The sequence below is a fragment of the Rhopalosiphum maidis genome, chromosome 3, assembly GCF_003676215.2.
Source record: "Rhopalosiphum maidis isolate BTI-1 chromosome 3, ASM367621v3, whole genome shotgun sequence".
NCBI classification, from domain to species: domain Eukaryota; kingdom Metazoa; phylum Arthropoda; class Insecta; order Hemiptera; family Aphididae; genus Rhopalosiphum; species Rhopalosiphum maidis.
The window spans coordinates 38,140,174-38,167,211 of record NC_040879.1 but is presented as its reverse complement, the minus strand read 5'-3'; the positions used below and the strand labels follow the sequence as shown (position 1 = coordinate 38,167,211).

Sequence of the window (27,038 nt, the reverse complement as noted above, 5' to 3'; positions counted from 1 at the left end):
TCTTAAAAATGCTTACACGAAAATACTATTGCAACACACTCACACAATATGTATATATAAATATATAGGTAAACCAGAACGCAACATGTGGTTTGAGTAAAAAATATCCATATGTTAGTTAATATTCTTAATAATACAATTTTAATAAATCACAACGGACGTACAGATTATAAAAAAAAATTCTTAATAAGACAACAATTAATACAAATAGGGGCTGTAAATGTATACAAAATAATATTTTTTCAACAATACATATTTTTTATCTCCGCGAGGATTAAAATTAAAATTATTATAGTATTATTAATTATATATTAATATTTAAATAAATATATATTATATTTAAAGGTAGGTAGGTAGGTAGGTAGTAGTTATTATTCGGCTATAATTACTTTTTATTTAAATATTAATAACTATTATGCTAGACGACAGCCGAAATAAAATTAAGACTTGTGTTAAACGAAAATTGTTAAGAAATCACTGGCGCTTGGCGTGTGGTAAGCGGCGAGATAACAACATAAAATCGTATACCGTACAAGTTATACGGCGGGTATTTATATTTTATCCTATATAATAATAATAATACAAAATTAAACAAACAAATGACAACGATTGCCCGGGCCGGCGGCTTCGGTGTTGCATCAAACGACTAGCGTCATGTCTTTTTTGTTGGGATAATTTACTTTTTTACCCTGCCATAAGCTGTTGTGTATGGTGAACGCGTCGATGGTGACAGTCAAATGCTTGGTGTGCACTTGTGAGAAACATTTGCCGCCCGAATTATACCTGTAAAAACCACGGGACAACGTTAATTCAGCGTCATAATATAATTAATAACAGCGTTGTGTTTTTTCCGGGCTAATACGATTAATTTCCGGATGACTATTTTTATTATTATTAATTAGAATTGGCATATTTTTGTCTAAGAAAATAATGCACGCATGAATATAATAAAAAAAGAATTTATATTTTGAATCGATTATATTATTATATAGATTTAAAATTGCAGATGATCAGTCGTACGTCGTGGGCGAATAGTTGCGGAAATCCAATATATATTTAAAACACACATTTCGCTGCTACAACGTACATATTTTTCTCACATATATTTTTTGTTGTCTATTTAAATATAAATATGTTTACGAAATGTTGTGAAATACTTTAATTTCAATAATTTGAAGTAATATTGTAAACTTTAATTATAATAGAGTAAATTTATTTATTTGAAATTCGTTATTGATCTCAGGAAATGATTTTATAAAAATGATTTTTCGCAAATAAATAAAATATTTTTTACAATTTTGAGCGTTTCTAGTTAACAACAATTCGCAGATAACTATTCTAAACGAATAATAATAATAATTTGTTATTAATTTCATTTATAGCTGATTTGACTCACTTGAAAAACCTGTCAAACATACGATCAGTGACAATCCTCGGACCAGTACCGTAGAGTTTTGCCACCTCTTCAGTCTCTGGGTAGTAAAGATATAGCGCGCGAAATTGGCAGCCCGTGTCCCGGAACAGCACTAGGAAGTGCCTGGCCTCAGATCGGTTGATTTCCTCAAGTACCCGCTTTTTGGCTTCCCGGTTCACTACGCCCGGGAACACACAATACTCTACCGCGTTCAGTATTATACCACGGTTGGACTTAGTCACTGGTTGTTTGTAGAGCCTGCAAAGAAAACGGAGCATAACTGTTAGACTACATTTAGACAAGAATTGAATTTTTCCCCAAAAATTGAGTTAAGATATTAGGTTATACATCTTTTATTAAAATAATATATATATATATATATATATATGTGTATAACGCATTTCTATAGAATTATTTTCGATGTAAATCTTATTAGCTCAGTTTAAAACGATTTATTTTAGTTATTTATATATAACGTTGGTTGTTGAGTTCATGGGAAGTAAAACAATAAGATTACACGCAAATTAAGATATTGTGCAATATCAAAAATGTTTTCTCTCGCCAAAACAATAATATAACAGTGTCAAAACGATATAATATATATTACAATATATTTTTATTGGAGGGTTTAGAGGAGAAATGTGTTAAGAAAATTAAAATCGTTTACATTTTATGGACGAGGGCTATAGTATAAATACAGATTATTATAAATATATTATAATGCTATAATACAGCAAGTATTATAGCATATTAAGTTACCTAGTTAAACTATCATTTTTGTAAATACAGTTGACTAAGATGATATAATTTCATGTGTGTTACTATGATGGTACATCGTACATGGATAAAGTGTAAACATTTAGAAAAGGGACGCTATCATCAACTTATCAGTTAATATCTTAATCCGTTCAACCCTTTAACCATTATACTTTCATATAAAACGGACGGTGTTGATGTAGGCCATCGTTCACACTTACCTCGGACCGCTGTAATCACTACCACCGCTCTCACTTGCGGCATCATCGAACTTTCGTCGGACAGGTAGCGATCCTGGACCAGACGGCGATGCGGCCCTCCTTGGTGGCGTAGCCCGTCCTAGACCCGAGTCCGTATCACCGCACCGGTACAGCATGCTGTCTTGGTCACAGCTCGAACCCCCTAAAAATTAATATTTATATAAAGTTATAATAGGTACACTCACCATAGACTAATCGCACAATACATGGACGGCGAAAGGGGAATGCATGTCTAAGTGTGTATGTTAGGTACCGTCAATGATAAAATTAGGAAATTAAGTTGATGTATTGCACATTAGGGTAATTACTTTGTAATAGTTGTAAATATATTAACAAAATCTTTGATTTTTACAGCATTGCCTATATTATTGTCTATTGATTGTCAATGCCTAGGCAGTAGACATGGAGCGTTAACTAATGTTTAGACATTAATGATATTATTTAATAGATATTTACGTTATATTACCTAAATAAATTACACCATTGACGGTAACATAAATATTATAATAATATACTTTATTAAATAATATTACAAGTATGCACATTATTTAAAGTGAATTATACACCAAGTATTGTAAATTATTATCCAGAACCATTATTATTAATCATTATTTTAAATCTGAAAAAAACATAAGCAGATAAGTGGTAAAGAGTATAATATAAAACAACACTCTTTAATTGTTGTGATTAAAATGCAGAAATTAGTTGTTAAAGCTTGAATGTTATTGCAATCTAGAATTAAAAAATTATGCACTTAATTATTTTTAATTCAAATTAATAAATTATCATTCTGTAAGAATGTATAAAACATGGCATATAAATAACTACATAATATATTTTCCTATCAATATTAGTTGAAATTATTTTAACAAAAAAAAAAAAAAATCATAATTGTTAACATATTTAAGATAGATTTAACTGGCAACCAACATATTAATATTGAAAAATTGATTTGTTGTTGCATACAATAAAAATGTATAACATACTTAGTAACAATTCGGAGCATTTAAAAAACAACATGCAAGTACAATTTCATCAAGGACCAATTTGTTAATGATGAAATAAATAAAATTATGTTTTTACTATTCAATATTTAATTGGCTTCATTCTATGAAAAAAATTGATCATTGATACACCAACATTTTTTTTTATACTAACTAAATATTTAAATATATTATTTAATGACTTTTTTATTATTAAAAATCTTAACTAATTTACACGCTGTAGGAACATATTAAAATTTACAAAACAATTCATAGCATAAAACAAAATATAAATAAAGTAGTATAATATGTGTTACCTACTAAAATATAAAAAGATCTGAAATATGCATCACAAAATGTAATTAGTTTCATAACATCTTAAAATAACTCTATCAGACTTATAAAAATATAATAACAATAATTTACCATTAATATTCATAACAATCATAACCAAAAAGTCGCGAATTATAATAAAGAAAAACAAAGAAACATTACTGCAGAACCATATCTTATCATTTATAGTAGGTTTAAAATTTAGTAAGTACCACAGCACATTGTTTTTTATAATAGTAACAAACACTTATATAATTTATAAAATATATATCATAAATGGATAATATATATATATATATTGATTTATATTCTATAGTGATGTTGCCTACTACTATAGTACTGTACATAAATGTATTAAGAATATTATCTATACAATCACGTCAAAAAAATGTTATTTAAATAATAATACTCAAAATTCTGAAAGTTATAAAAGCTATTTCAAAAATTTGAATCGAGATAACATAACATAGATTTCCGCCACCATGACACATAATATCTGTATGTTTTAGTTACAAAAACTATCATGCGTGATTGACCTTCACCAATTTTTTTTTTACATTTAGCTTACCATACAAATTCATGAGAGAACTGGATTTACGAGGTGCACTATTGTAGTATCCAAAATTTGTTTTACGCTTTGTTCTGTCCAAAGAAGAATCTGTAAAAACGTTCGCCAAACATGCTACCAAAATTTTGTAAAACAAATACTACATCCTAAGAATTCAGTAAGAATATTTCTATACAGAGAAATTAATACAATTTTTAACTGAGGGTTCTTGAAATGTATCAGAACTCTAGATTTTAATACATAATTATATTAATCATTACTTTAAAATATAAAAACTAAATTTAATAAATTGTTTTTCTTAATTAAGATAAATTGTATTTCTAATCCAAAAATATTAATTTAATTGCAATTAATTATGTTGTGCTTCTTGCGCTATTTTATAATAATTTTAATTTTAATTTGAAGACCCTAACTCTAAATGATCCTGATAATAACAATTAGAATACTTATGATACAATATGCTTAAAGAAACATAATGTTACACATACACACATATCTTGTAATTAACATTGCTATACGAGCAAAATATACAATTAGCAAGCAAACTAAAAACGACTAAGAAATATATATAAAAAACAAATTTGTCTACACACATCGGGCAACATTAAAAAAATACTAACCTCTAGAATTTTTGTAAGATCCATGACGGTCCAAATTTCTTGGAGTATTAAGTTTCCCTTCATCAGTCAAGTCTAAACAACAAATAAGAATTGGGGAAAATACTAATAGGCATCGCACAGATGCAATATCAATTATAATTTTGGATCAGGAATATTAGAAACCAACATACCTGAGTAAAGAGAGGAAGTTGATGTTCGCCGTGTTTCGGCTAAGCAGTCTTGTGATCCCCGGTAATAATCTCGTCTAATTTGTGAGTTCAATGCTACGTGCACAAAATAACATTTTTAGTTTAGTAGTGTCCAACACAAAAACCAAATAAAGATTAAACAAAAAATTTTCAAACATCAAGCGTGAACATACAGTGAGTATGAACAAAGAGTTATAAAAAAACAATAATATTGATACTCACTAGCAAGATTTGTGATTGAACCTTTTTTGCCTCGAGATGGTGTCATTGTTCCATCAGGAGTATCACTCCGATCAACATGTATAGTTTTAGGTCGGGGCCGTCCACTCTGCATTTTACTCCGTAACCTTGGAGGGCCACCCATAGTATGATTGTTATTGATTTTCAACGAGTTCAAAAGTTCTTTATCAACAGTTTTCCCCTTGAATATTAAAATTAATAATAAGTAAAATTATGTAAAAAAAAAAATAAAAAGTAATTATATTAATAAATATTACAACTGAATTTTTTCTTGCTACTTACTTCTCTTTCGGCTTCTTCAATTGTCTTTTTAATCCTGTATTGTTCTAATATTACTGCCCTTCTTTGTTTTTCTTCTTCTTTCTTGCGCAGTTTCATTTCTTCTTTTTCTTTCTCTTTTTCTTTACGTTTCTGTGCTTCAATTTCTTTTTTGTTCTTAATTTCTTCTTGTTGCTGTCTCCGTTGTAAGGACAATAAAAGAATTCTTTCTTTTTTCTTTTCCATCTCATCAATAGCCACCTTAATATGACATAAATTTATATATTTAGAAACATTATACAAAACAAAAAACAATTTTTAAAAGTATATACGTACAGGATCTGGATTTTGGTTTTCAATAATGAGCTCAACTCCAGTTGAAGTTGAAGTTTTGGAACGATTAATTTTGCTATTGGAGCTCTGCAAAACTGCAGATTCAGAGGCAGATTTAACAGGAGTAGATAATTCTTTGGACTTGGCAATTGTTGAAGAATTAAAATGTCTAGGAGAAATATCCAAGTTGTTTAGAGACACAGAATTGTTTAATACTTGAGTTAAATTCCTTTCCTGTACATCAAATATATTTATAAAACAAATTTAATTAATTTTTTACATTACAAAAGTAAAATAATTACATACTTTTGACACAATTTTTTTCATTCTCAATGGGGGCTTGGGTCGTTTAGGTGCATCTTCATCTTCAAATGAGACATAAAAACCTTTATCCGATGTATTTGCTGATGTATCTTGACTAGTATTGGATATGGAGGTATTATTATCATTGAAGGAATTTCGATTAATTGGCATATGTGTCCGTGTAGGAGATGGTATCCTATACGTCCTATGTCCAGATGTTATTTGAATTCTATTCAAGCTTTCAGAAAGATCAAGATCTGATTTATTTGCATCGTTGCCTAAAGTCAAATGTAAATGCAAACAATATAGTTTTGTTGTATACATGATATTTATATCATAAACTTACCAATGAATGAAATACTTTGAGGTTGCATATCGTCAATGGATGGAGTTGGCATTTGAGAGTGGCTAACAACATGATTGGAATTACGACGAGGAGGAGGAACTGGTGATGAAGGACTAGTTTTAACACCAGATCTATTTAACAGAGCAAATTCAGACTTTTGACGTGGCGACCCACTCAATGACGATGGTTGTGAAGATTTTGGTATTGTGCGACTAAAAAAAATTAAATCATGATTCAGATAGACTAGAAATTTTAACTAGGTGTAAAATATTTACCTCCCATTCCAAACGTTTTGAGATTCTTGAGCAAAAGTATGTGTCTGTGGTGATGAAGAAATGTCCCAACTTTTTCTGAATTTTTGTTGCTGCTGATGCTGTTGCGGTTGTTGTTGATTGTTGTGTAAGAAAAACTGTTGGGATTGTGTTTCCTTATTAGATGGCATTATTTGCTCATATGGGTCTTGTGACAAATAATGGTTGTCCGCTGGAGAATATACATTGGGATTTGGTAGTGTATTAGAAGAAACTGGTCTTTGGTTGACATAACCTTGCTGATTTTGGTATTGTGTGTGCTGTGGTTGATTATAATTATTAAATGCTGGCATAGGTGGTTGATTGTGATTCATAAGACTGTGCCATTGTTGATTATTATCAGTGTTGTTATGTTCCATATGTTGAATCATTTGTCCATTAGGCATTACACAATTATTACTTTGTTGGCGGTTGATTAAATAATTTTGAGGTTGGTGAATGGAATGAGTGTTTTGATAAACTTGTTGTAGTGACTGGATACCTGGATAATGTTGTATCATTTCTGACTGTAAACTATTATGCTGCATTTGATTTTGTTGATTAGCTAAACATTGTAAATCTGCTTGAATCTCTTGATAATTTGAATGCATTCTGAATTATTTAAACAAATTATAAATACAAATAATTAAAAATAAACCTTTATGAGACTATGAACAATAAATAAGTAATAATAATAACTTGGATAGGGTATTATAATCTTCTGTATTAATGTGATCTAAATCAGGTGTCTTGCGATCATCCGTGTATTGACTCATTCGATCAGACCATTTACTTTCCATCCCATTATCCTATAAAATAAATAATTTATCAGTATTCATAATACTTAAATATTAAAATAACAATATTTTATTTATACAAATACCGGAAATGAAAAAGACTGCTGTGCATTTTTAATAGAAGATGGTGAAATATTACCGTCATTAAACATCATTCTGCTATAGTTTGAATCTGGACTTTGTAAATTCCTACCACCATTTTTACTCTAAAACCAAACATATTACATTTTAATATTGTAATTCAAAAATAAGTTAACATTTAAAAATTACTCTTGTGACAGCTTGGAAAAATGCAGCTTTTCCTACTTGCTGTCTTTGTCTATTCATAAGAGATTCCATTTTACGTTTATCGTTTTCAATCTGTCGTCTTTTTTCTTCTAATTTTAATTTTATATTGAGCAATTGTGAACTCATAACAGAACCATCACTTTCAGAATCATCTCCTATAAGAGTTAATTATAATAAACTTAAATATCAAATATGTATGAATGACAATAAGACTAAATTGTTTAGCAGCATTACCGTGATCACTGTGAGCAGCAGAGGAAGAACTTTGTTGTAACCACGTAGTAGTACTGGATGGATTCATGGGTTGTGTAGTAGTATCAACATAAGACAAACTGCGCTTAATAGTAGGCATAGCTGGTTGAACAACAGATTCTACATCATCAAAACTATCATACAACATCCGTTGAAGTCCTTGACTGTTGTTTGATGCATCACTGGAAACCCTCGACATTGCTAAAATGTATAATATTTTAGAATTATTTCACTAACCTAGTTAGTTAATTCGAAAGTACCTGGACTAGTATTGGAGTGTTGTAATAGATTATGAACACCAGAACTATCATTTTCCTGAGAGTGAGAATTAGTTACTTTGCTAATGCTATCTTTTCTTCCAACGTGAATCGCCGGTTCTTTGTCAGGATTTCGGCCAAGAAAATGTAAATTATCTTGTGATCCACCAAAATTTTCAACCGTTAACTAATTTCAATAAAAAACATTTGTAAGTTTTAACTTAATAGTTATAGTTAGTTAATTATTAAAAAATTTCAATATATAATGAATACTGGTAGAACATACTTGTGAATCTTCAGAAAATGAATTTCTTCTTGAGCGTCGACCAGCATAAGATTGTTTTCTTGTATCTTCCCAATGAGTTGGTTTACCTGCTGCTACATCATTATTAGCATCACCATTACTAGGATTTAACATTGAATTTAGTGTAAGAACAGAGCGATTACGATGAACAACAAATTGTTCTTCACCATTACATCTAGAAACACAATAATAATAAAATAAATTATATAACATTTATTTTTTCAAAATTTGTTAAATACCGGCTAGTCTTTTTTCCTTCTTGTGGTTGTTGAGGTGTTATTGTATTTGAAACTTTTTTGACAGAATTGTTATGTGCCATGCCTACAGACAAAATACTACGTAAATAGTTGCAACTAAATTATTTAAGTGTTATAAATAAATAAGAAAACAACAAAGTGTATTCATATAACTTCACAACATTTAACTACATAAAGATTATAATAATATAAGTACAATAGTACATCATAAAGAAAATAATATAACTTTCAAATAATTTTAAAAATTGACTTATATAATTGCACAATTACTTTGATAACATTTTTATATTATAATAAATTAAAAAACAAAATTATTTTATCTATATCTACAAAAATGTTTTCAATATTTTAAGTGCTAAATTTCTTATTTTCTTTTCTTATTTTATTCTAATTTCCCAAAGAGGAAATAATTAATCATAGTACTTCACTTAGGCAATATAAAGAAGTATATAAACTAATTGACGTGAATATTGAAAGATATAGATATATCTAGATATGAATAAGATTAAAAAAATTGTTTTTATTAAAAATATAATCAACTATTTGTGCGCAAAAATTGAAATTCTTTGAAATATATACTTTTAAAAGAAATTTTTTCCAAGACTTCTTTTAATCAATACTACAATTTATAACTTTATAAGTAAGTAAAAATGAGTATTGACAAATATTTATTTGATTTTCTAACTTAACTAAATTTAAAAAATGATATAAATACTTAATAATTACAAAATATTTTCTATATAACTAATAAAAATAAATAAAATTTATAAAAATTGTTTTAAAATATATTATAAACATGACTTTGCCAATATATTTATTTAATAGACATTCACCAAAAATCATAATACTATACATAAACATCACAGGGTAACATGCATAAAATATAAAAATAATTTAAATCTTCAAATAAATACTATTTTTAATATTAATTAATCCGTAAACACATTAATTATTGCAAATATTAGCAAACAGTTAATAATTAATACAGATTGACAATGTTGAAAACTGTATTGAGGTATTAATATTATCCAAATTTTATTTAAAAAAAAAAAGATCTAAAATTCAATATAATAAAAATAAAGGTGTAAAAAACACAAAGCTATGCGGTGATAATTGAATTTAGAGGCAGATATATATTGATAAAAAACACACAAACAAAAATAAACTCACAACCAACTCGAATATTATTCAGATACCTGTAAACCCTGTTGAATGTGAATCCAAATTACTGCGAAGATCCGGTATAACAGAAATTGCTTGAGGTAACAAACGTTTATGCGCTACTCCGTGGCTATTCCTCGGATATGCTATCACCACAAGCAAAAAAAAATTCTATAATGGTTTGAATCTTTTTTTATCAAACTTCTTTATGCAACCCTCTTTTGTGTATTATTTAATTTATAATAGTTATATAATGTATTATTTTTGGTTAAAAAGTTAAAAATGTTAAAATAATATCCATTCATTCATTCATAATTTTAAAGTTAGAATGATAATCGTGCAAAAATCAAAATATTTTAAATATATATACATGATCTATCTCAAAAACATTTGCATGTAAATTTGATTGTACGAACAATAAAAAAAAAATTTAACTTATTGGGACTGATAATTTTATTTTATTATTGTAGAATATTTTATTTTAAAATAATAAATAATTTTCAATATTATAAAAAAATTTTTTTAGTTTAATAACTGTAATAAAAATGTTAAGTTTAACATTAAATATACTGGTTTATGCATAAAAGAATATATAAACTTACTGTGGACGTGTAATTAAATTTAATAACGTTTTCTTAGCATTAATATTGATTATAAAAATATATTTCGTAAAACTTAACTATTGCTTGAATTTTTTTTCTTTTTAATATAATTTTAACTACAAAAGAGTAATTTTTTATGGTTTCAGAAGTATAACATATAGTTATTAACTAAAATATAAAAATTTAAAAAATCCTAACTTTAAAATAGTTTTTATTGATAGTATTAGTCATTATATATATATATATATATATATTTATTTATTTTAATACTGTTTATTAAAATTAAAAAAAAGAAATTATTCATCTTAAAATATGAATAACAATTAAATTATACTTCTAGTACTCAGTATAATATGCTATATAGATAAGCAAAAAAATATTAAATATTTTAGAAAAATACAAAATAAATTATGAAAAAATGCTGCTGGTGTTTAAAATGAAAATGTGTATGAAATGGTTTTAAAAAATTATCTGATTTATTATATTCACACTTCAGCCATTCATAAGCATAAAAAATTATTAGAAGATAGTATTCTAATTCCACGTCCACAAAATAAAGATTTGCACAAATAAAATTAAAAATTTAAATTACCGTCTGCCAAATCATTTCTACCCTGATTGAAACTGACACATTTAGCTGGATGTATTTCCAAAACATTGAACAAATCAGCGAAAAATGCAATTAAATTTGTTTTCATAGATCTATAAAATACAAAGGCTTATAAAATAAGTATTAATAATAAAATTAATAAAATTATAATCATATTAGTACCCTCTAATATAATATACATCTTGTGGCCTCATATGAAATATGCTAAAAGGCAAACTATGATCGCAAAAATCATTTATAACACTGAAATTTTTTATACAGTCAGTAGATGTTGGTGCTTTAGATACAGTAATATACTGCCAAGGCAATTCATCAGGACAATAAAAAGATATCAATGCTGCTATAGCTGCACCATCGCTCATTTCATGGAAATCATTCACAGGAGCAATGTCGGGTACAGACGAATTCTCCTAAGTTTATATACCAAAATTCAGTAAATTTAAAACAAATAATATTGAAAAAATATTTAAAATATACCAACCGTTTGTGAACTAGATATTCGATGTTTTAAAGCCTCAACAGTACGATTTACCCATAATAAAATAGCTCTTTCATTATCCTCAGGCATTACAATAGTGGTTCTGTGAGGAACATGATTCAGTCTTTGTATAGCAGCCATCACGCGGTTAGGTGTTGCTACTTCTTTTGCATACAATGTCATAACAGCTTCCATTATTGCCATATGAGCACTCTATACAAATTAATAACATTAAAATGTATTATTATTCACTTAAATCAAGAATAAACATAGTTATTGAATATAGTTAAATTAATTTCATGAAACTACCAAAACATCATTCAAAATTTTATGATCATAAAAAAAAAATAAGTGTCAGCATAGAATTTTAAAAATATTTTAATAATTATAACAAAAACTTACAAGTTTTAAAGGTGTTGTTTGAATTAAAACAGTCTCTGTTACTGATGGATCATTTACAGTAACACCCTTTTTATTCAAAGCTTGAATAACTCCCCAGTGGTTAAGATTGTGATAATTTGGATCAGAATATATATTTCCTAGTGCCAGACAATAAAGTTCAGCATTAGCTAAAGAATGGACCAAAGGTGGTTTTAGATGTTCTTGATTCTAAAAAAAAAATATAAACATACATGCATATTAAATTTATATAAATTAAAATATCTATAACTTAAGAATATTTTATGCTTACATCATGGTCTTTATAAAATGGCTCAATAACATTTTCCGGAATTCTATTATTGTATGCCTTTGACAGAAGCCATTTTATTGTAGCTCTTTGTTTAGCCTACAAAAATAAAAATAATAAAAAATCATTATACAAATAATAAACAAAAGCAATAATCATCACTTAAATATTCAAATACATTCAAATACAATTTTACATTATTTCTGTCTAATACAATGTAATAAACAAATTTAGGTACCTTTACTTATTAACTGCATATTACTCTTATTTTATACATAATATAAAATATATTTTTACCTACCTATCATAACAATTATAAATATTTAAAGTAGTTTTTATATAGTTTTGGGTGCAAACAAATTCCTTACCAAGTTAGGTAAATGCACCTTTTTGAATGAACAGCGTCCAGAACGTAATTTGCATTTGTGTTACTTTTTCATTTAGTTAATATTAACATAGTGATATTACCAAATACAATTTACATTTAACAATTAGCCTAATGTACAGTAAAACCTCTACTTAACAAAACTCTATGTATAAGAAAATATTTTATAGAACCATAAAATTTTCATTCAAAAACATTTCTATTTAACAAATTAATGTTGTGTCCATTAATTTGACAAAAAATTTAAAAACTAATTGTTACATATTTATAAAGTACACACTTGTTAACCAAATATAATATGAGAGTATATACACAATCAAGCACAATCATACTTCATTAAATTGTATTAATATATTACCTTAAATTATAGCAGGGGCGGCTAAACAGTTGATTGCAAACGATTTTAAAGTCGATTGTGTTAAAATTTATTTTTAGGCTACGCACACGAAAATTAATCATGGTGGTTAAGTCTTTTATGGAAGTCGATCCTCAAAGGTGAAGTATATTTTCAGTAGACCGCGGCCAAAGAAGTTTGGCCGCCCCTGGATTATAGTTATTGATGTTGTATGTAAGAGATGATCTGAATTTGTGTGCACTTATAATTTTTACTGAAGTTTTAACCCCAGTTTTTACCTTTATAATTTTTCTTTGAGTAGTTCCTAGGGTATTTAAAAGTTAATCTATTTTTATCTCAATGATTGAAATAGCAAAACAAAATCATAATTGTTTAACTTTATGACTTTACGGGTAATTAATAATAATTACTAAGTTTCTACTTGGACGTATTGTCTCCATTTTACAAATATACAATGTAACAAAGAATCCACTTTGTGCTGTTGATTTCAATATTATACTAGGTATAAAAGTAAAAATATTATCTCGGGCATTTATTAGACTAATTTATATTTTAATTTCAGAGAGTTGAAACTACGTAAAATTGAAAAGTATTCATCATTCACTTTAAATGGATCCGGTACTAGTTTTCAAGGATTATAATACATAGAAAATTGTCCAAGTGTGTAAGTACGGGTCGTATAAATGTGCGTAGCAAGTGATCATTAGTGTGTGTAAAATAAAAGGTAGTACGCTCCCGCAAATGTATGCACATGTTAATAACGCAATACACGAATATTAAATCATATTTTAATTTTTTTTTGTTAAAAGTATCAATCTTTAATAATTACAGTCTAATTTATTTATTATTTACAATAGGCACCTAAAAACATATTTGAATAATTTATGACATTTATTTATAGTTTAATTTATTTTTTTTTTACTTCAATATTATAAAATTTTAAAATATAATAATTTTTAAGTAAACATCTTAACAAATTTATACGTTTTCAGTCGGTAAAATTGTTTTAAGATTTTGGTAGAAAATGCGGGAATGACCTTAACATTAAAATAATAAATCTTACGAGGTATCTTAAATAATATTTTTACCTTGAAATCTAATGATAATTTAATTTGCTCTTCGATTAATATTAACGACAGAAAATATAGGTAGGTATCCCATAATTTTCTTTATTGCAAGTTAGTTTCCAAACAATGTCAAATTTAGATGTCAGTTTTTTTAATATTGAATCCCTTTTATACGTATTTAAATGTTTTAAACCGATATGTTCTTATAAAAAAAGTTAATGTATTTTTTATTATTATTTATATAATTAATGCTGTTTAATACTATTACTATGAGTATGCTTTCATTATTTAGGAGGTACTTACTATAAATTATAATTATATATAGGTAAACATAATTAAGATATAAAGGCCCGGTGTTAGGCACTCATCTAGCTAAACACACATCCGCGCAAGATAGCTAGTGGGTGCATTATTATTTTTAATTTTTACGCAATAATTGTATTGCATTCTAAAAACAATTCCTAGTAAAGCTCAGTTTATTGTTTCCCTATAAAATATCAAAATATTTCAGTTCTATGGAATATCATGTATATTATTTCTAGTTTTCTGCTGTTAGAAAAATTCAATAAATTTAATTTCTTTGTTCAATGATCAATTCATTTACGTTTTATAAAAAGTCGATGAAACAACTTCTACAACTTTGGATGCTAATAAAAAATTGCAATAAATTCATAACAGCTTCTTCTATATTTTTAGTTTAAATTTAAAAAAATTATTAATCATAATCACATTACGAAATTAATATTATTAATCCTGATTTCTGTTTGCATCAAAAATTATAATGCAATATTAATCACCCATTCTCGATTCATTTAATTCCTTGTTATTTTCGTTGAATTAAATTACTGATTTAGATATCATGTTTAATTATTATAAAAATTGTCAAGCTTATTTGGATACAATTTTGTTGTAATGCATTAAAAATTGTAGGTTTTATTAAAAAAATTTGTAAATCTCTTAATTTAATGACTTTTATGATAGATTTTAATAAAATATTTATATTGTATCTTTATGAAGTCTGTTTTAAAGAATGAAGCCGTTGTATAATATGTCCAGTTACTTCTTGTGATATGATAATCAAGTTCAAGTAGAACGCGTTTTTTAACTTATTAGTGTTTACATTAAAAATTGATTGCAGACCCCATGCCGATTTGCCGCTAGTTATGCTGCGGATTAGCTTGAATACTTTAGCTATCAGAAGACTTGAAACTAATTTATTATTTTTTAAATCCAATCAATTATGTCTGATTATTTAAAACAAATTTATATTTCCAAACTAAACAAAATGAAAAGATCTATTATTAAAGTTAAAATGCATTTCATTTTTTTATATATATATATACAATCTACATAGTAACGTTTAAGCAAACATAATAGGTGTACAGTTAAATAATGAATATTTAAACTTTGAAGTTAAACATTTTTTAATATTAAGTATATGCTTTTTTAACTAGATACTTTAACTAATGCGCGTATTATCTCAGAAATGAGTCATGCGCTCGTATAGCTCGTACAGCAAACATTTATAGTCAGTACCTCTTCGTTATAAATTATGACGCTTATTGCGTAGATACACCATGGTAATAATAATATAAAATTAAAATTGTTTTTACACATTTTGTCATTTTAATTTAAAATTTTCCGTGATATTGAAACTAAAGAAAAATTTAGTAACGACATATAACTTTGACTTAAAATATTAACACTCTAATTTTGAACTTTGAAGAGCTGCTACACTAAATCTTATTTCACGAGATGACATATTAATTATTATAACCATTACTAACACGTGTTCTTGAATACGATAATTAATAATTGAAAATTAAATTATAATAAACGATATCTCAATGTAGAATAACTCAAAACGTTAAAAAAATATTGAAAAATTGAATATTTAATAATTAAACAATAAAATAAATATGAGTAAAATATTCGAGAATTAAAAATTTTTAATAATTAAATGTAGTTAAACCAAAATCATAGTTTTAAGGTTTTACAATAATTTTACACGGAATTGAAATATTTTATATTAACATGTAATATAGAATTAATCCCGTATTTAAAAACAATATACGAACAACCGATACATCGTTATTACTAACCTAGACTTAGTAAATTGAAAGCTAAACTTTTATTGAATGTATTACTAAATTAATGATATGATAAATATTTATTTTCAAATATACCTAACACACTCATAAGTACATTACTAATAAATTAATAAGATAATTATTAATTTTAATAATTATAATCCTTAATTTTACATTATAACCTGTTATAGTTGTTAATTTTAGAAAAGCTCAAGATATTTTCGAAATTCTTACGTAATCATATTACCATTTGCAGCTCGATAACATTTTATTTTTCGAACATTCTTACGTAAACGCTAAGACATATTTTGAAAACAGAAACTAAATTATCGATAAAAAAAACGATATTTTCTTCTTCATTAAGAAACAAATAAAATATATTGGAATATATTGGAATTTAATACATCCGAATACATTCTATTAAATAAATTATGAACTATTTTAATAAACATAGCAATATAATATGAAAAAAAAATGCTTCAAATAAACTACTCGTAATAAATAGGTAATTATAAGACCAAATTAATTAGTAAAACTCACGTTTAAGCTTAGTATTAAGTTACACAGTATGTGATAATATGTACGAGAAAATTTAAAAATGAAATACAAAAACCAATATTTTTGTTTAATGTAATGTCAAAAATAATTAACTGTAGACGATTTTAAAATCAATAATACGGTTTAACACTTTTTTAATAATTTTTCAATTGCTTTTTACTGATAAACGTCCGCCTTAAAATAGATATATAAATCTAATGTCTTAAATTGGCATACCTATTCATTGGCCTTATTACCTAATAATAATTCGTAGACGTGAAAACAAATCATCCTACTCTTTGACCTCAATGAGAACATTGAAAACAAGTACATAATATAATAAATACAATCTCAAAACAAAAATTATCTAAATAATATATTTTAAAATGGGTATAAATCTTAATATAAATAATATTTATTATAACAAAAATCGTCGAAAAATGAATATAAATTGGGAATACATTTGGCCGATTTAATAACAATGACATATGGTAACATCTGCTATATTATTTTCTATTGACCTTAGTACGTATATGGTTGATATGTCCTTAAACGAAAAGCAGTTAATTGTTATTCTAAAAATGTGTCTACCCCTATTGTACATCGCCTGATGTTCACTATTTAACACTGCTGATGGAGAAATACAATTAGGTATGAAAATACATCGATATATGTATTTTAAATCTGTGAGTGAAAAAAAATGTCTTTACATTATTATAAATTCCTTGTGATTAATTTGATACATCCTAAGACCATAATATAATATCAATGGACAGACAGGTGTGGTGGACCGCATGAGCCCCCACAAAACGACTTCCATTGCCAACGCCTTCTTCTGACTACGAGAGTAGGTATACTCCTACTTGTTTATTTAATAACATTAATGTAACATAAATCTATGTTATGCAAGACAAAATTTACTCAAAAAACGCTTATGGCTTTAAAAAGTAGTTCGTATTTTTTTCAGACCTACAGATGTTTGTATATATAAATATACCTAATTTAAAGATAACTATATTAAAAGTACTTAATATAATAATGTGTTCAAACAATGATGAAGCCAAAATTGTACAGAAATATTAAAGTATTGTTAAGATATATATGTAGTTTATTTACAGTTTAGTATAGTTAAATTGGAAGATAGTTGGTTGAAAACAAATTTATTATTATTATCAATTTGTTAATAAAAAAAAAAAAAACAACACACTATTAATAGTATTAAAGTGTTCTAGAAGTTAATTACTAATTTAAAAGGTAAATAAATGCAATCAAATTTAGAGTTCGTTGACATCTCAACTAAATGTTTGAAAATATTTCGACAATTAAAATAATTTAACGTTTTGTCCACTGATAAGTGATAACATATAATCATTTCTGTTTCGTAAACCTAGATATTAAACGAACTTCTAAACAAAATCAAAAAATACGGCAATACCATAAAAGGAATTGAAAAATAATAATGTTTCATTTAAAGCACATTACGACAATATTATGTCAAAAGTTATATTAGGTAACTGGAAGTCGTAACAATTCATGAACATGAATATAATATGTTATACATTTCTAAATATAAAGTATATACGACTCTAAAATGTATTGCCGATAACTTCGTAAAAAACATTTAAATAGTAATCAATCTTGTATATGTTTTTTAATGTTTATATAGTATATTTTTCTAAATAAATATAATATTCTAGGTATATTATTAGGCAATTTGTATTATGTAATTTTCCTAACGTTTTTCTCTAAATAAATATTATATAAAGAACCGAAAATACACATTGATAATATTATGATAGATAGTGGTTAATAATGTTTTTGTCATACTTTATTCGTCTCATACTCTCATCAAATATAAATTGTATTATTATTTTTTATTTTTAAACAAAAAAAATTTATACTATTTAAAAAGTGATTATTACTAGATCTATATTGTGACGTTTTTAACATTTTTATGTGATCATTCCTCACAGGAATATTTTGAGTCATGCTTTTTGTTTAATATTAATTATATTATTTATTTATTTATAATGATTACACATTAGAAAAAAAAAATACCTAAAAATTATGTCGTTTTGAAATTTACCAATATACTAACAAAATTTATACATAAAAGAAAATTGTTAATTTCTTGACAAATTTTCAATTTTTAAACCTTAAATTACCAACCACATTTTATTAAAATAAAATGTAGTTTCAAAATGTTAAATTAAACAGACCCATGTTTACAAAAATTCAATTGTTACACATTGTCAACATTTAGAAGCCCCAAATAGAGCCTGCAATGATACTTCACATAATTATATTATCAAGACATTAAAAACTATTTTTGCAAATATTTATTAATATTTATTGTTTTGATCAAAAGACCAATAACATGTCCAATATTAAATTTTTTCACCTGTGATAGAGATTAAACAATTTGTATGAATATTCTTGTATAAATTAATAGATTGGATAGAATGTACTAATATTAATTTTAGACTAGGTGGCAGTTTTTTTAGGTTTCTATTTCTAGAATATAGGGTACAAAACTTCATTGATTTATATTACTTGTGTAACCTTAAGAATTTATTTAAAAATTGTCACTTGATAAGATCAAATATACATTAATAATTTTAGTTACAAGTTAGGTTAACAATTATCAAATAAATGGAATGGTACAAAAATTGATAATAATACAGTATAGAAATTACACAATTCTAATAATGAAGATATATTCATTTTAGATTTTAAGGACCTTTTTTTTTTTAACTATTTCTCTACATTTGTTTAAATAACTTAATTTAAATTGTATCCCGGATTTCGATTTACGGACTAGTATCCTAAGTTGGTTCACGAAGTTGGCCTCAATTTATTTTAATCAATTCCTAACAAATAACAAAATATTTAATAATTATATGAGCATTACTCATAAATAAATAAATAATCAAGATTAGGTAATGGAAATTTCACACCCTAAACTAGATTTTCTGAAACAAAAAAAAAATAATTCATTTTAAGACTAATAAGTACCTAATAAAACTATTATTACTATGTTTTTTCTGCCAAACACTAATGAACATGCAACCAAAGTAAAAACTATGTATATTGAAAAAATTATATATTATACAATTTATGAAAGTAATACATAGTATTAAATATTACAAATATAAGAATTAATAGTAACCTATATTTTTTGCAAATATTTTTGGTTATAGATCGGGCAATTCAAATGTCAAAAAAATTATTTACTTATTAAATTATAATTAAAATTGATTAAAACATACATTAAATAATTTAAATCTATGAAAATTGTTTAATTTAAATAAATAATTATAATAGGTACCTATGTACAATTTTGGCTTTGTTCTATATGAGATTCTATGTTAGTTAATTACAAATCTAAGATTAAAACAAATATCAAACTATAAAATCTAATTATAAAAACCATATTCTTTTGGTACTTGTATAAAAAAAATAACATCTACTTACATAAACAATTAATCATCATTACATTTTATAACAAATTTTTATTTTGGAATAAACCAAATAATATTGGCAAAGAACTATAACACATATACTTATTTTGTTTATTTGAATTTTATTTTTACATGTATAAATGGAAGTATATTTTCAGATATATTTTGATTCTAAACTATAGATAGTAGATACTTAGGTACTTTAAATTTAAAATCTAATGAAATTGCTATTGATTAAATATCAAATATAAAATGTATATGTTTTTATGTTTCAGACTACTAAGTAAGATATTTCTTAGAATACTAAGAAAAATAATAAATAAATAAAAAAATTAATTTTGATATTTTTAATGTGTTTAGAGAAGTGATAATTGAAATAAATATTTAATATATCGATGGTGACACGGCAAAAGGGTCTAAGCAAAACGACTTATTCTATTAGATGGAAAAATATATATTACATCCATTACACGTGCACAAAAACAGCTATGACCATTATAATGATGACAACATCATTTTAAGCTTGTTGTCAGTGCTTTTGAAACTGGGGGCCGTGGATATATGACTGATGGGTCATGAAATATATATTATACAACTAACCTAATCCTGATAGGCCGTAAAATAATTAATGATTTTGATTAAAGGGACCTTGACATTTTCACATTATTTAGGGGGATCATTACAAAAAAATTTGATAAGCACTGGTCAAAACAACACTTTTATATTTTGTTTTCTCTAATAAAAGGTCTAAATGACAAAAATAGGGAATAAATGACATTAACACAATATTTTAGGGGACAAGGGACATTTATGTACGACTTGCTCTACCCAAATTTTTCATACGACTATATACTATGAAAAATATATTGTGATAGGAATGATAAGATTGTAGTACAACCGACATCAAATACCAAAATTATTGAAAAAACTTATTCAAATTGCCATATACAAGTAAATTATAATCGAAAGCCATGGACTAAGATATAATGAACTGGCATCGAGTGCAATATCTGTGAGTCGAAAATGTTACGCGAGCGAGGAGTGCAGGGGGCTACAAACCCGAATGATTTTAGCGCTCTCTATATAATTTATATACTTTTATACACTAAAATAAAAAATGTAGATGACGTTGGAATCATTGGGTTTTTACTTTTCATAAAATTTGATGCTCGGTCCCTCCTACTCCCCTAGCCTATTCGATGCCAGTCCATTATATCTTAGTCCATGCCGAAAGCTAATTAAAAATATGAATACACGTGGACACATCAGAAAAAAAAAATATTCTATGAAATGAAAAAATGCTCTATTTTACTGTAAAAATTGAATGCTTATCAAAAAAAAAATAAATTTAAAAATAAAGTTTTTTGGCTCTCATGAAAACTATAAATTATGTCATTTGGACCCTTTTGCCGTGTCACCATCGATATGTTATGTAATACAAGATACTAAAAAACAGGTAACTGATATGTATATTTTGTATTACATGAAAACTTAATTAGTTACTTAATAATCTAGGGTGATATAAAATAATAGATTTAATATAAAAACACACATCATTGTAAAATCAATACATTTATGATTTATCTCTGCATTTATCTGTCTACTCAGAATCTACAATTTGGTTACAGAATATAAAATATTTTAAGTTTGAATATCTACAATAATTTTTACTGTGTTAATTTGTTGGATGTTTCATACTAATCACTAATTTTACTACGAGTTCTAAAAGCATTACTCACTAAAGCATTGTTTTTAGATAAAAATTATCAAAATAAAGAAAAAAAATAGTCTGTCAAAATATAAATAAATAATAATTGGCAATAACCAATACATAATTAAAAATATATATTTATATTTACATTTTACTTGTCTAATAAAATAGGTATATACTAAATATTAAAAATATATATTAACCCAAAATAATAAGTAATATCCAAAGTATCTATACACTATACCTATGTTTTAGTTTATTGGTTAATTAATTTAAAATACGAATACATAAGCAACAGTTTGTTATAAGTATTATGTTTTTAGTTCTATATTATTTTATCTTGTTATACAATTAAAACATTTTAAATATAAATTGAAAATGTAATTACAAAATCAAAAAACAAACTTTTAGTTTTAATTGATAAGATTGCTAACATATTTCATTGACACCAAACAACCTTAAATTCAAGTAAATACCCGGGTAACCACTAAATGGGTAATTCATAGTATTCAAAAAATAATAAACTGAAACTTACAAAAAATAAAACAATAATTACTTTAGTGGAGCATACTATAATGTAATTGATATTATGAGTAAGTAAAACAAATTCATAAACCATGAAGAAATTTAAATTTCATGAATTAGTCTATCATACTCGAAAAAAAAATGTAGTCAAGTATTGTACAAAAATACTAAATTATAGAAGGATAGATACTAACTTAATTATATTTTATTTTAAAAATCTAGAATGATATTTACCTACTTAATAAATAATATAGGTAAAGGTATTTTATAAAACATAATTAAAAGTAATCTATCTACCTAACATTGAAGTTGAAATCAATTTTTTAATTATTGAATCAGATAGATCTAATATGTGTGCATATAATTTTATGTTATTTTGAAGAATAAATGTATTACCTACAACACTATTTTACTGATTGACATTAATATTTTATTGATTTGATACAAGTGAATCTAGATTTAATAATGGTACCTACATATTATAATGAAATCCATAAAAAAGTGTTTTGAATTGATATACAAGCATTACCTATTTGATGTATGTACACTTTATATGGTTAGTAAGGAAGTAAAACATTTGAAAAAACCAATTTTCAATTCAATAAATAAAGCAATTTTATGGGTAAGACACTTAGGTCTAGTGCTAGAATTGGAGGGGGCGCAGGAGGACGTTGTCCGCTTTCATTTTTTCATAGATTTCAGCATCCCCCTTTAATTAATTAAGCAAGGAAAAACACTAACTTTATATTACTATTTTACTATTATGTGCAGGGACGAGGGGGGACGAAGTACACAATGGATTACTTTACAATTTATCTGTTATGGAACGGTATTTTCTAAACTAAAACCAGCGTCCGTCCTCATTTTTTTTCCGATTCGAGCACTGCTTAAGTCAATAGGAATTCTTTAACTTTGAAATTGGTGAATAAGACTAATAAGGTAAATAATTCTTAGCCTAGCTAACCATGTATACACACAATACACTGTGCAAAAATCTAATATTGTATATTCAAAACTTAGAATTTTACAAAACCGAGAATCACATAAATTGAATGAATCAATCTCAAACACGCTGTCATTTCCAAAATAGAAATGTTGGTAAATGGAAAAAATAAAAACCTCGATAGAACAAAGATACACCACCAGCGCCATATCGAAGAATGATGGCCGTTATCAGAGGGAATAGAATAAAGGATGTTTGTCGTACAAAGTTTGAATTAATAACCTTACCAGATCGCGAACCAGATAACCAGAGTCGTTCATGTCTTCTAATGGCACGTTTGAACGGAAAAAAAAACTATGAACAGTGAACACTGATCAAAAAATTTTCTATCTATTCTCGTACCGAAAGTCTACTCGGGCTATGTATGTTTGAGGCACTGAGCAAAACCAGGAAAAAATCGGAATAGGTATTTCATCACTGTCATTTACTGTCATATACGTGCCTAGGTCACGCGCATCAACCGCGATACCCGTTTGCCTACAGTACCTATAGTTCAAGGGAAACCTATGCAGGAACGACGTTTATGGTCGCTTTGAGAAACAGTTGCACAGTTGACGGATAAACGTCACGACCGCGCGCAGTCGTTACCTGGTCTCGTAAACATAACGAAATGAGAACGAAAACCGACGACTTACTTGCGAACAGATGTCCGGGTTGCCAGCGAAATTTCTCGATCCGTCGGCTCGGTCCATGGCTCGAGGCTTTTTTCGTGCCTGCTCGACGACGATGACGACGACGACGACGACGACGACGATCACTGATCAACACGATCGCTACACCATAATAATACCGAAGATCCAACGACGGCGTTTCGTGGTCCACATCGATGATATTAAACTGCTAATATTTATTATTATGATATTGCCGGACGACGATGATAACGATGATAAATTATTATAGTCGGTGCGTGCGCGTGTGTGCGGTCCGTGAGAATTAACCAATAATAATAATGGGTAAATGATAATCGGTGACGGGTGCGTGCCAAAAAAAAAAAAAATAAAAATTCGACGTTGTTCGGAGGGGGTCAAGGGGGCAAGTAATGGGGTTAAAATCGTAATCTAAGGGTGAAAATAAGCGATCCCCGGCGACCGATATCGATTGTACGGACGACGTGTGCAGAGTGCACGCGAGTACGCGACGACTGTCGGCCGTCGGCGGTCGGGAGGCGGAATCCAAAAATCCGATCAACAACGATCGCTCGCGTTACGGCGACGGTAGTACCCACGTACAATAATAATGTAGCGTTTTGTGCGCGCGTGCGCTTGTGTGCGGTGTAACGCGCAACGGTCGCGGGGCGAGGTGTGCGCGACGGTTGGGCGGCGGTGATAGTGAGCTGCTAGCGCGCGATGCCCCCCCCCTCCCACCACCGAGTGTGTCAACTCGTTGCCTACAGCCGGAACGCGTCGAGTGAGAGCTGCTGCTGCTGCTGCAGTGCCGGCTGCCGTGCACAGACGAGTGTACCGAGTGCTGACTGCGGTCGTGGTGGTCGTCGTCTCGTCGAGTGCTGGAGCGCGTCAGACGACCAGCACCAGACATCAGACCGCCGGACCGATGTTGCACGAAACGGCGTGTCTGTACGTGCGTGCGCGTGTCTGCGTGTGTAGTATTCGAGTCGTGCAAAACACGAATCGATGAGATAATAATATTATTATTATTATTATTATTTACGTCTATAATCGTACACAGTATAATTTTCCTAAGCAGTGGGAGAACGGCAAGTGAGAGCGATAAAGCGCGAACGGGTGATATCGCTGTATTGTACTTTTTTTTAATGTTGCCGCGGCGCAGTGATGATAGTGCGACGGCGACAGCGAGAAAAGGATAACAATCATATCCCACCAATTCCCACGTCTCGCCACAATATTCTCCCGCCGCCCGGGGGCGTTTTCGACGCAACAAAACGTTCCGGCACGGAAGAAACGACCGCGCGCTCCATCCCCACCCGCCGAGTACCGATCGACGACCGCCGCCGCCGACGACGTCGTTGCGGGTTATTAGGTACTTACTACTTATTACCATTTGGCGTTTATTACCGCATTGCCGTACTGCTCGTATAGCGAAGGCGGTCGGCGGCGCGCGTAGGTAAAAAAATAAAAATATGCATCCGTTCGTCCGTCGTTGCAGTCGGACCCAGTGGGCACGGTCTGATGATTTTACCAATATTTGAATATTACCGATTATACCCACCAAACTAATGACTATGTGCTCCAATGACGATATTATTATTGTTTAGTACCTACTTTTTTCTTTTCTATTTCGCCGGAAAATTCGTATGCCGCTCACTACTTGATATGATTTCCAAGCACGTATTCAGGATCTATTTTCGAGCTTGAAATATTTTTTATACGTGAAATATTCAACTGTAGTTGAAAATACTTATAATTATACCTAAAGTTTGTAGTTAGTTCTTGTTTCTACTTTAAACATTTCGAGGGGGGTGAACACCTAACCCCTGTAACGTGCTTGATGGTTTATTGTAAATTTGTACTCATACATATTTTGTCCAATCAATAATTTTCTTAAAAATGATCCAAGTTCAATACATGTTAGGTTTCAATAACGAGATCTCTAGTTTCATTTTTAAAACAATTTTAATGAGTAGATATTTTATAGAAAACGGATGCATTATATTAATATTAATTTACTTGCATGCGATTGTTCAAACTAATAATTTGTATGATTAATAAGCTGGCTAAGCGGTACCGAAGAAATAAATTTATGCAAATTCCGTATTTGGAGTTGGGCAGAAAAGTCAATGGGTATTTTTATAACTTTTCAATGAGACACACGAGACTTAGATAATAGTGATCAGCCATCAACCTTGATCATATTATACAATTTTTAGCCTTTTAGGTATATGTGAAACATAAACAACTGATAAAACTTTTATTATATTCACATCACGTTGAGAACCATCTAAATAATAAAATATTCACACGTTTCAAATTTCAATGAAAACATTATATGATTAATGAAACTATTGTAGATTAATTTAAAAACTAAACAGTATTATTGTTTCATGTGTATCGATGAATGGAAAAAATCGCATCTAAATCTAAAATAAGTGGCAATTACTAAAATTGAGCTAGGTATATGCTTCTTAAAAAGTTCTGGGTGAATGACAGATATTTATCTCAGTAATATAATATCGTTGATTGATACTTATTTTGCTTATTTGGTTGTATTTGTTTGAAAACGATTCCAGCATATTATTTTTACATAGAATTAATGGTTGAAAAACGAGAAACTTACTCATATTACTTACTGATGTACCCAATGGCGTCAAACTCGGACTTTTTTTGTGAAACGAAATTTAAC

At 27.8% G+C, this 27,038-nt stretch overlaps 1 protein-coding gene across 3 annotated transcripts; it reads right to left on the bottom strand.

Annotated features, from left to right (window-relative positions):
* Positions 1 to 328: 328 nt before the first annotated feature.
* On the bottom strand, positions 329 to 24,967 carry LOC113555882 (patronin). 3 transcript variants are annotated; one of them, XM_026960475.1, is made up of 26 exons: positions 24,356 to 24,967; positions 12,590 to 12,685; positions 12,301 to 12,507; positions 11,902 to 12,111; positions 11,583 to 11,830; positions 11,403 to 11,512; positions 10,244 to 10,354; positions 9,030 to 9,111; positions 8,773 to 8,965; positions 8,490 to 8,673; positions 8,212 to 8,430; positions 7,960 to 8,132; positions 7,776 to 7,895; positions 7,592 to 7,701; positions 6,878 to 7,504; positions 6,603 to 6,814; positions 6,260 to 6,534; positions 5,957 to 6,187; positions 5,645 to 5,881; positions 5,345 to 5,543; positions 5,105 to 5,197; positions 4,935 to 5,006; positions 4,315 to 4,404; positions 2,392 to 2,572; positions 1,397 to 1,672; positions 329 to 783 (listed from the first exon to the last, which is right to left on the bottom strand). In XM_026960475.1, exons 1-26 carry the CDS (start codon positions 24,410 to 24,412, stop codon positions 639 to 641), a joined length of 4,758 nt encoding a protein of 1,585 aa, XP_026816276.1. In that variant the 5' UTR covers positions 24,413 to 24,967; the 3' UTR covers positions 329 to 638. The 3 variants fall into 3 exon arrangements, with proteins under 3 accessions (XP_026816276.1, XP_026816277.1, XP_026816278.1); XM_026960476.1 differs by lacking the exon at positions 4,315 to 4,404; XM_026960477.1 differs by lacking the exon at positions 10,244 to 10,354 and having other exon boundaries at positions 24,356 to 24,966.
* Between the last annotated feature and the right edge of the window lie 2,071 nt (positions 24,968 to 27,038).

Bases quoted from the DNA above. Each gene is read 5' to 3' on its own strand.
- LOC113555882 (XM_026960475.1), bottom strand. From the start codon at position 24,412: ATGGACCGAGCCGACGGATCGAGAAATTTCGCTGGCAACCCGGACATC. The intron at 6,188-6,259 runs GTATGTAATTAT...TTTGATGTACAG, and splicing joins TGAAAAAAATTGTGTCAAAA to GAAAGGAATTTAACTCAAGT. The intron at 1,673-2,391 runs GTAAGTGTGAAC...TTTTCTTTGCAG, and splicing joins AGTGATTACAGCGGTCCGAG to GCTCTACAAACAACCAGTGA.